At 38.1% G+C, this 10,269-nt stretch overlaps 2 protein-coding genes across 3 annotated transcripts; both read right to left on the reverse strand.

Moving 5' to 3' along the window:
- Positions 1-8: 8 nt before the first annotated feature.
- hint3 (histidine triad nucleotide binding protein 3) lies at positions 9-3,278 on the reverse strand. The gene is made up of 5 exons (XM_018684441.2): positions 3,092-3,278; positions 2,797-2,914; positions 2,485-2,554; positions 1,810-1,936; positions 9-1,099 (listed from the first exon to the last, which is right to left on the reverse strand). Exons 1-5 carry the CDS (start codon positions 3,227-3,229, stop codon positions 1,052-1,054), a joined length of 501 nt encoding a protein of 166 aa, XP_018539957.1. The 5' UTR covers positions 3,230-3,278; the 3' UTR covers positions 9-1,051.
- A 2,423-nt stretch (positions 3,279-5,701) lies between these two features.
- On the reverse strand, positions 5,702-9,987 carry LOC108888430 (nuclear receptor coactivator 7). 2 transcript variants are annotated; one of them, XM_018684420.2, is made up of 7 exons: positions 9,821-9,987; positions 8,807-9,002; positions 7,937-8,089; positions 7,654-7,806; positions 7,440-7,535; positions 7,142-7,215; positions 5,702-6,947 (listed from the first exon to the last, which is right to left on the reverse strand). In XM_018684420.2, the coding sequence occupies exons 1-7, from the start codon at positions 9,844-9,846 to the stop codon at positions 6,809-6,811; spliced, it is 837 nt and encodes a 278-aa protein (XP_018539936.1). In that variant the 5' UTR covers positions 9,847-9,987; the 3' UTR covers positions 5,702-6,808. The 2 variants fall into 2 exon arrangements, with proteins under 2 accessions (XP_018539936.1, XP_018539940.1); XM_018684424.2 differs by lacking the exons at positions 8,807-9,002; positions 9,821-9,987 and adding an exon at positions 8,303-8,761.
- Between the last annotated feature and the right edge of the window lie 282 nt (positions 9,988-10,269).

The following is a 10,269-nucleotide window of genomic DNA, read 5'->3' on the forward strand; positions in this document are numbered from 1 at the left end:
CAGCAACATATTGTATATTTTTTATTCTAAATTAACAATTCAGAAAGTGCATATATGTTTGTATAGTACATACAGTGTGATTTCTTCACATTCCATTAATATAGTATACTATAGCAGTAATAACATTCACTTCATGCACCATCCAGCGTGTTCATTTTATATATATCTTAACCCAGTTTTGAGACATTACATAAACTCAAACATGAGATGAGTAAATGCCCCATTGTATTTCAGTGCTTGTTGAGATCATTGAGTGTACCACACTTTACTCTCTGTGTCAGAGGATTACTCAGTTGCCTCCACTGTAAAGGAATCATGTAAATGATTAACGAAGATGTCACTCCGTAGTTTGATCCAACAGTAAAGAGGTAACTCAACATAGCTGAGGAACTCGTGGTATAAGCAGCTGTCTAATAAATTATCTCAAGGTATGAATTTTACAAATTCATTTTTAAAGAGTTTTAAATACATTTCAGTTAATACATGTTGAAAGTCAGATCTGCAAAGCACTAAAGCAGCCCTGCATGACAGGAAACCAGCTCATGAAGCATTTCTGCAACATGATAATGAAAATACAAATACAAGTCACCTCAGTAAATCTATTCTATTCAACTCACCTTTGCATTCAGAAGAGAGAGAGAATGCATTAAATGCATTAAAAGATCTGAGTCTGTACATTACTTGGTCCATAAAATTAATATATTTTTTTTATGGCAGAGTAATGATGGTGATGAATGATTTAATTCATTTTTTCTGTAAAACCATAAAAACATATACTCTTGGAACTTTTGTCTGACAAGTATCAAGCAGCAAGAAACAAGATTTGGCTTCATTCAAGCTTTTACTTGGCGTCATCTGAAAAGTTTTCATAAAACTAAAAACCTAAGTGGTCACTTGTTACAAATATCATAGAAATCCAAATGCCATTTGCTGTGGTCAAACAGACGGCAACTTAACATGAGTGTGTACCAACCAACATGACATCTGCAAGAAGGCGGATGTCTCAGTCACTGCATCACAGCCAAGTACTGCAAGAACTGAATTCAAGTGATCAGTTGGTCTCCTCTTTAGAGCTGAGAAGCTCAATCAGCTGGTCTGCCTGCAGAACATCAACAAATGTGGACAGAACAGAAATTAGACACAGTAGAACCACTTGACCTTAAAACTCCACCAGAATGAACTCATGTACGGTGGCACCACAGGGTTAGTATTACTAAAAATAACATAAATAGTTGTTTCATGTGTTGACTATGTAGATCTACAGTGCACTGTCCTCTAATCATTTTTTACAATAACAACTTTTCTGCTGTACATCCCCTATGCAGCAGGTGGTAGAACCTAGCTTTATGTTTAATTTGAAGCAGCCAAAAAATCATCACAATATTATCTGTGCACAAATGAGTACTGTCAAATCTTGTGTAGAGAAACTCAACATACTCCACTGTGTACTGGTTGAGTGGTTTAGAACTAATTTCACAATGAGAGAAAGAAATGCGCAGGAACAGTGAAAACAATAGGGCTGGTTTTATCATTTATCTGATAAAAATGTATTAGGCCATCATCACCACACTGTTAAACCGTACTGCCTACAAAAGATTGATACTTATTGACAGGATAAAAAAAGCCTTCTCTCTGCTTCAATCTTAACATAGTAAAATGACAGTGGACCTCTTTTGCATCCATGTCAGCCTGATGGGGCACAAACTTAAGACTGAGAAGCAATTTTTTTTAAAAATCTTTTATTAATCCTAAAACTGTTTACAATAACACAGTACCAGAGCCCAGTGCAAATATGAAAATGGGCCTTACCGTGATAAACCAATAGGAATTGAGTCTGTAGAAGAGGCGGGACATGAAGCCCATTTGACTGGCAGGTGCCAAGACATGAAGGTGTAGGTGTGTAACAGAACAGAATGGGGGCCAGTGGAAACCAAACCTGCAGACAAAGTTAAGGATGTTAGTGGACAGAGACTCACTGGTTTACGATATGATAAGTTTTAAAGGCTCTACAGCAAGGGTGTTTACGCACTTTAAATTGTCTTAACTTTTACATCAGCAAAGCAACAGGTATGTTAGCAAAGCAAAATAATCAGTTGGTCAGTGACACAGTTACACAACAGTTTAGAAGATTATCTATTACAGTTTCTATTAGATTAACTACTGCTCACTTAGCACATTGTGATGACTGATGGATGTGTACTAATGATAATCAATGTCAGACATCACTGTGGATTGTTTGTTCTTCTATCTAGTCAGAAGAAAATAAGTATTAATTGTTATTAAACAGTCAATTCACCTTAAAATAATGTTCCAGTCACTATTTGTAAAGAAAAAAAATGAAGTGACCCTTAATTTCATCAAATGATACAAGCTGCTCCACTGAAAATATCTGGGCATGTTCCATTTATAGCAGATTTGTATATTGTTACATTTACATTCATGAGACACTAACCAGTACCACATGTACCACTGAATGAAGCCCACCTGACATCACTGAGATCTGTTACATTGTTCTTCTGGAGGATCTCCTTCCCTGTCTCAACCATCCGTTTCACTGGGTATGACAACATAAACATATGATAATTTAAAAACAATTTGCTATTAAAAATAAGACATTTTTTGTAACAGTATTTTTTTCTGCAACTATATTTTCTTTAGTTATAGCATAGGATACAAGCATAGGATACAAGCAATATATTGTCAGAGAAATTGTCTAAACTGAAAACAGAAAACCTTCTCAAAGTGCAAACACTTCCACAAGCAGTAGCCAGAAGGCTTATTATTTAAACCTTATACCTAAAGGCACATGTTCTTTGCTGAGTGATTTGCAGTTCCCAACATGTCTAGTTGGGACGACCAGGTAATGGTGGGGAGCTCCAGGTTTGATGTCTCTGAAACATGAGATCTCTTCATCCTGTGGCAAAGACAGATAATGAAGTCAGCAATTGCAAATTAACTGGTGCTACATCTTACCAAAGCTAGCATTTGTTACAAAGATACTGTAAACACAGGTGTTTATAAAAGGAACAGGCTAACGCTGGCTAGCTGAAGACGCTCAATATTCAATATTCAGTAATTACAATGCTCTCACACAGTGAAGAAGCTCCGTTCCCATTTCATTGTTTACTATCTTGCAGAAAATACATTTCTTGTCATATCCTTCAGCTGGCACGTTGCTAGTTTTGGAAATATCAGCCTGGGCAGGTTGTGTAGCTTCGACCCCTGCCATTGTCGTACACTGAACTGTCAACGATGAGACGTGGTTAGTCGATCGCAGAGGTCATCGAGCTCACAAGGGGACGTGAAAAGATTGTTGAGACTCGATCGAAGGACGAAAACGAAAACTGCCACAAGAGGGCGATGTGGTCCAGCATATTGTACTTCATTATCTTGGATGACCAACAGGGTCACAAACACCACGTCTTTCAAAGTCCTTGTCTTGTTTTTACACCTCCCAGCTCTAGCACTGTGGTCCTTATCTGGATTCAGCAGTACCACATGAAAAAACATCAGGTGCCCTTATTATTTTGTGAATAAAGTGTCAAGCATTCACAAAATTTTAATCCAAAATTCAGAAACATTGTAATGAGAGTGGATGACTCCACAGGTAGGACTGTTGCCTTAAAGCAAAGATAACCTACATTTAAACCTAACTTTAGTCCAACAGAGACATTTTGACTTTGTGAACAAAACAGCCAATCGCATGAGTATAGTATATGAGCTGAATAAAAAGGGGATATTGAGTTCGTTTTGCTCAGCAAAGGCAGATAACCTTTAACCCTTGAACACTAACGATTGACTGATAACTGATTTTCACCCACACAATTGTTTTCACATGAATTTCATTGTATTGCCGCTGTCTGAGTTGCGTGGGTCCTTGGGTAGCTTCTGGGTGCTCACTGATGTTATTGAAGGTAGGTGTGTTTCCCTGCTCCCATCCCTGTTTTTTTCTACAGGCACATATTTTCACCCAACGTTAACGTTTGAGACTAAAATATTTTTCAGATGGATTTTACCTGACGTTAGTGTTTGTGTATTAAATCAAGGGTAACAACATTCAGGCCTGCCATATTTATTGCCCCATATCATGCACAGCTATCATCCTGTCAGAGGCTTGGTGACTCTGGCATGCCAACACATGAATAAAATATACTAGAGCTAAGTTATCTAGATAGCTACAGGTGAAGTTGTAGTGATATCAACATAACTTGAAACAGCTAACTTTAGTTATCGGTATGAATAAATATCACTTAGTGATAATTTCCAAGGGAATTCATATGGTTAAAAAAAATTGTAGTCAGCTGGTCATTTTCCCTCTCTCAAAAATTCAGTTTTTTGTTTATCTCTCCCAGAGATCAGTGATGCAGGGGGACTGTAACTTCACAGGACAAGGCTCACATGTTCCAAGAATAGTTGGATGAAAGAATAAGTTCTCAGTTCTCTCCAATATTTATTGTTTTTGTTAATGATTCCCTAATTTTTCACTAACCTTAGAGCCTTTTTATAGGGTACCCCCATGATACATTTTTTTTCATTTTATGAGACGTTGTATAGAGGGAAATGAAAGAAGGGTACTTCATGTATTGTTGTACATTAATATATTTTGATGAGAAGTATTTTTCTTCCAGGTATATTATATCGGGTAAAAATATACCCGACGTTAGTAATGGTGGTACAAAAGTGAAAGTTAGTGTTTTTAAGTAAACAGGAGAGCAGCTATGGCCATGGTGATTCTGATATTTACAGTCAACAGCATTAAGGATGGAAAAGGAGAGATAATCTAATGATGTTAGTTAATGTTACAGAATAATAATTGTGGCCTTTCCATAGACAGAATAAGATACAATAAGCACAAAGCCACAGAGGAAACCCCCCCCTCCTGCAGTGGTGTACAGTACCTTCCACTGCACCTACACTCCTGCGTCAGTCACTGTGGTTTTGCATCTATTTCCATGGTATTTTTCTTCATTGTGAAACTAGTTTTTAAAATTCTTAATGGAAACAAAAAGAGATATAAGTCAGACATTTAATTCTAATGTGGCCATTGCATACATTGCATGGTGCAGTTATGTCAGATCAGGTTTGGCTTCAGTAGATCAAACAACAAGATCAGGGCATCTTTACTTTTGACAGAGCCCTGTGACTTCCAGAGAAAAATTCTCACAGGCTCTTGCTTGAAGCTCTAGGGGCCACTGGGCTGCGGTTCATTTTGTAACTCATCCCTGCATCTGCATTGGTCTCCTCTGGGTACACTGGCCCAACTTATGTAGGTCAGGAGAAATAAAAACCCATTTTCGATGCCTGAAGTTCCTGAAAGTGCAACAACCTATTGTCTGGGAGCCTGTGTTAGTGCATCCTTGCAGTTTTTCAGTTTCTTCTACTTTTGCTTTATTATTTAATCTTTTAGTGTGAATTTTTAATGGGGAAATTCTTTATGAAGTTGTTGTATTTTTTCGATATATGCTTGTGTTTCTTCCGTGTATTTATTGTAGTCATATTGTAGTACAAGTATAGTGGCATCAGTGAGATGCTGATGCAGCTTGAGTTTAGTGTCAAACAAATATTATATTTCATATTTATAGTCTACTTCTACTTCATTAATTGGAGTAAGAAAAATGATCTTTCTTCCTCAGTGAAAAGTATGTTTTGAGGGTGAGGTGGAGGGTTTGTTTGTAATGAAATATGACTGCATTACTCAGTGTCATCAGGAAAGAAAGACGAAGTTTTAATGTGGGTCCATATCTTAGTCATAAACCAAAAACATTGGCAGTGCCAGCACCACCTGCCAGATTCAGTTTTGTGCTCAATCAAAGAAATGTAAAACAGACACACAAGAACAACAATGAAATATGCTTTGCTTTCCTTTTCACATTAAAAAACATCTTTAAATATATAGATAGAAAAAGATGTAAAAGATTTTAAATGTTTCCTTAAAATATTATCCATCAATGCAAATAGGCAGGCAGCTGTCTCACTTTAAAAAAACAGAAGTGACACTTAACAGTTGAGCTCCCTTCCTACATAAATACACACATCAGTGACAATAAGGTGTTTATAGTGCAATTATAGTGGTTAGGTCTTCATCAACTGGGGTAGTGTTCCAGTGGAGAACATTAGAACCAAACCTCATGTTAGAAAAAACTCAAAAGTACAATTAGAGTCTACATAGGGTTTTCTGGGTCCTATCATGTTACAGTGTTTTTACCATAAATTAAATATGTATCATTTTTTGTCTTAAAGGTTTATATGGCTGTTGGTGAGCCACGTATTTTTCATAAATCTCAAACCCATGAAACCAAATAGAACATGGAAACACACATGGAAACATATATTATAAACACATATTTTTAAAAGAACATTTTCCTTAAAAATGAATGTGCTTACAGTAGTTACAAACTTTTTATCCAACAGTGTTATGACACACTTAGTCTCATAATGCTCTCCATTCCCAAAGGAGGACATGGAGGGCTTAAAGCTTCAGATGCCAGTTACCGACTGGGCTTAACATGAAGCTACTGATGAATAGCCAATAGTTTAAAGCAGCAGGATCTTGGATTCCAGGATTTCATCTCGCCACTTCTCTTTTCAAGGCACAGATCAAACCAGCGTAAACAGAGAGTCCAGCCTAAGAACCACTAGAACAGGCTTCATACTGTGTATGGGCTAATCTCAGCCAGGTACACAGATCGCAACTGCTCTGTCAGGTTTTGTACACTGCATGTACTCCTTCAAGTCTTGAAGTTCTGACACTCCAGACAGTACTGCAGGTTCTGCTTTGTTTTTATCTTGCATTTTCAGATATTCTCCTTCAGTTCTGCACAGTCCAGACCTCAAGGTCTTGTACGATAAAATCTTCCTGTGTGGAGAGAGGCGCATTGTGGAAGGTAGGACAGGAAAAACTTGCACCGTGATACAGATCAGCATCCAGCCACAAAGCAAAGCCGCCCCTACAGACCAAGAAAAAATAGCACTTTTAACATCAAATCTTCTCTTGTGGATAACTGGCACTGTATTCTAGCAGGTAAAGTAATTATTTTATGGTATTTTATTACTTTATGACACTAACAGTTGTAACTGCTTCTTTTTCCTTTGGTGAGCACACCTATAGTTTATGGGATAAATCAATAACTACATAACTTACCCTCCTCCACCAATCTGCAGAGATTCCAAGTTGCCGCTCACAAAGTACGAGTTCTCCCCGCTCCACCTGTATGCCTGGATAAATGCCAAATACAAGACATTAGTAATGAAAATTACACTCAGAGGAGAAGTTTCTAAATATTTGAAATCTTTATTATTATTATTATTATTTTTTAAACAGGAGAAATTCTCCTCAATGATTGCAAAATTTACTGAGTCTTGATGAGTGAACAACACATGTCAAATTTACTGATAGACAGACTATGAGGTAACAAAAGACTGATATGTCCCAGTCTTACCTGAAAATCAGGGTTGAAGCTGAAAAGGAAGGTTTCTCCTGTGCCATAGCAGTATTTACTAACTCTGAATGGATGTGAAGAAAAAGCCCCAAACACCTGAAAAGAACAGGCAACAGGTCATTAAAAGAGCACTTACAGATATACTGTTAATCATGGTCTCATTTTGATTTTTTGTATTGAAAGTGCATTGTAGGGTAAAGGCAAAGATACAAACCTTTTTGTGCATATCTTTGATGATCAGCAGCACAGGACTGTCTAGATTAGCCATATTCCTGTACAGTGTCTTTAGGCTGCTCCCATGGATGGCAGTGCTGTAGACCAATTGCCATGGATAGCCCTGGGTCCTTGCTGGCATGTGAGCAGCAAGCTGTTGGGACAGGGGATGTTAATCAAAAGATGCCATACTGACAGATATAGAAAGTAATTACCACAATTCATCGAGGCAAATCTTGCTGTAAACTATAATTAATGCTAAATCGTTGCCGGGTACAACTTACTTGGCCCAGGTGGTGGTCATCCAGCAGCAGGCTGTGGTTGTTCAGGACAGGGAGAGCATCTTCAACTTCCTCCTGGTACTCAGGCTCTTCTGCCTCTGAGTCCTCTGAGCTACACAGACTCAGGCGGCGTTTGGAGTCCTTCACTCTGATAATCTGAAAGGGCACATGATGCAACAAGTTAGTTACTGTCAAAACTTGTTATTGCACTGGTACACTGCAAGATGTATCACAAGATGTACCAGTGTATTAAGTTTAACACAGCATAAACACAAATGAATTACAATGAATGAATGGATCATGACAAAGCAACAATCTTCAAAGTATCTTCAGTAAAGTAGCGTATGATTACATGAAGCATAGTCCTACCTCTACATACGGTTCCATACAATCACTAGCAAAATAAAGTACTCTGATATTTTCTGGTAGCAGCTTCATAATTCTTGATTTCTCTGTCAAGTTCTGCACTCCAGCTAAACCAGGCAGCATGCATCTCTTTTCTACCTTCTAGCTTACTTTCACTTACTGTGTGTGAAATGCCATTGGTTAGAAACTTGAGTGGAAGGGCTTCCTATTGGTCGGCTCTGATACTCGAGAGAGTTTCTTTTTTTGTGAAACAGGAAAATGAGGCACAGTCCTGTGGTACTGGGAGGGACTTATGAAAAGGATGTCCATATATATACATAATGGGATTTCCCACAACCTCTGGGACAACAGCCAAGCACATTTCCTCTGTTACTGGAATGTCAGATGCACAACTGTTTAAACTAGAACTCATCTTGATTTAACCTGCTGTTAAAAAACCACAGAGGCTTTTGACAGCTTTTGTTTCATCTTTACTTGTGTGTGCATGTGTGTTAAAGCAGTTCTTACCTCCCAGTTTTTAGCAGTGGGGTTAGCAGGGTTGCTGAGGAGTTTGTTGATTGCAGCCACCTTGTTCTTCTCTATGACTAGATAGCGGCCCTGATGCTTCTCTCTGATAAGGTAGCGGGGCTGGCGGTGCTTCTTGTTGCCTTTAGTGTAGATATCTGGTGACCACTGCACAAAGAAGGTGTAGAGGTGGTCAACCCTGCAGGGAAAAAAGAGAGAAAGTGCAATGTTTAAAAACTAAAAAATAAATAAGCATCACATAAAAGACTTTTACCATCTAACACCACTACAAAGTTACAATCACATAATGGCATTAGAAGACAAAAAATAAAAATAAATGCAGAATTCTGTAACATCATTTTAATTGGAATACAGTAGATAAATCTTAGACTAGTGCTGCCACAATGCCTCAAGCTTCAATGACAAACTGAGAGTTGTCCATTCCAATGCAATGATTCTCTAATAATATTGGATAACAGTGGAAATATTTTACACAAGGGAATTTTTTGGGTGGAGGATTAGGAAAGCCCTACTCTGAGTTAATTTTTCATTCATTTCACAGTTAATGAAAGCAGTTGTACAAGAATACATCATGTAAACCTACTTCAGATGTAGAGATTTATCTTTCCCTCACTATCCTATCCCCTTACTGTCACAAACACTAAATCTCAAACTCTTTGGCTTCCATATATTAATCTTCCTCCAACAATTGAATGACAACAACAGTTTCCATTGCACGTATGTTATACACTGACCACCAAGAACACTAATCACCTCCATATAGATTTGAAAAAGGTTTATTTCCATGTGTTTGATCTGATTTGCCCTCAAATTAATTTAGAAGATTGGATTCAAAATCTTGTCCAAATTAAATATTCTTTGCAGTTTTAAGTTTACTTTGTCTATAGCTAAATTAGTAAAAACAAGCAGACCCCGTTTCAAGTCCAGGTACCTCCACCATAGTCAGGACCCAGCATAACTATGTTTACAGCTGTCTTGATGATGCGTTTCACTTACTCTCCAACGCTGTAGGCAACTCCCATGGCTTATTGAAGATGAAGGTGCTGAAACTGTATGGAGAAGGAGAGAGTAGATGTTTGGAGGCTCAGTGCTGAAACAGCATGACTGTTGTGAGTCTCTGCCATCGGCAGCATTTTATACCTGTGGATCAATTGCTGAGATAAGCCCCTTTGACCATAAACCCTCCCTTTTTCCCCCAACAGCTCTGCATGGCCAGCACGTAGTCACTCAAGGATTTCACAATGGTGCCTGAAAGCCAAAGCCAGTGACATATTAACTTGACCTGCTCTGGGTCCCTGTCCTTAGGTTTGGCTGGAACTCAGACATTTACTGTGTCAAGGTTGTGGCTCAGTGGCTGAATGAGATGGCTTGACAGAAAGATAAAGGCCTTCATGTCTGTATGTCTGTCAGTTTGATTGTCTTTTCACTGTGCCTCCTCCTGTCTG

This window comes from Lates calcarifer, linkage group LG15, assembly GCF_001640805.2.
Source record: "Lates calcarifer isolate ASB-BC8 linkage group LG15, TLL_Latcal_v3, whole genome shotgun sequence".
Classification (NCBI taxonomy): domain Eukaryota; kingdom Metazoa; phylum Chordata; class Actinopteri; family Centropomidae; genus Lates; species Lates calcarifer.

Bases quoted from the DNA above. Each gene is read 5' to 3' on its own strand.
- LOC108888430 (XM_018684420.2), bottom strand. From the start codon at position 9,846: ATGGGAGTTGCCTACAGCGTTGGAGA. The intron at 8,090-8,806 runs GTAAGAACTGCT...GTGCCCTTTCAG, and splicing joins CCACTGCTAAAAACTGGGAG to ATTATCAGAGTGAAGGACTC. The intron at 6,948-7,141 runs GTAAGTTATGTA...CTTGGTCTGTAG, and splicing joins CTGCAGATTGGTGGAGGAGG to GGGCGGCTTTGCTTTGTGGC.
- hint3 (XM_018684441.2), bottom strand. From the start codon at position 3,229: ATGGCAGGGGTCGAAGCTACACAACCTGCCCAGGCTGATATTTCCAAA. The intron at 2,915-3,091 runs GTGAGAGCATTG...TCTTTGCCACAG, and splicing joins GAACGGAGCTTCTTCACTGT to GATGAAGAGATCTCATGTTT. The intron at 1,937-2,484 runs GTGGGCTTCATT...CTTTGTCTGCAG, and splicing joins ACAGATCTCAGTGATGTCAG to GTTTGGTTTCCACTGGCCCC.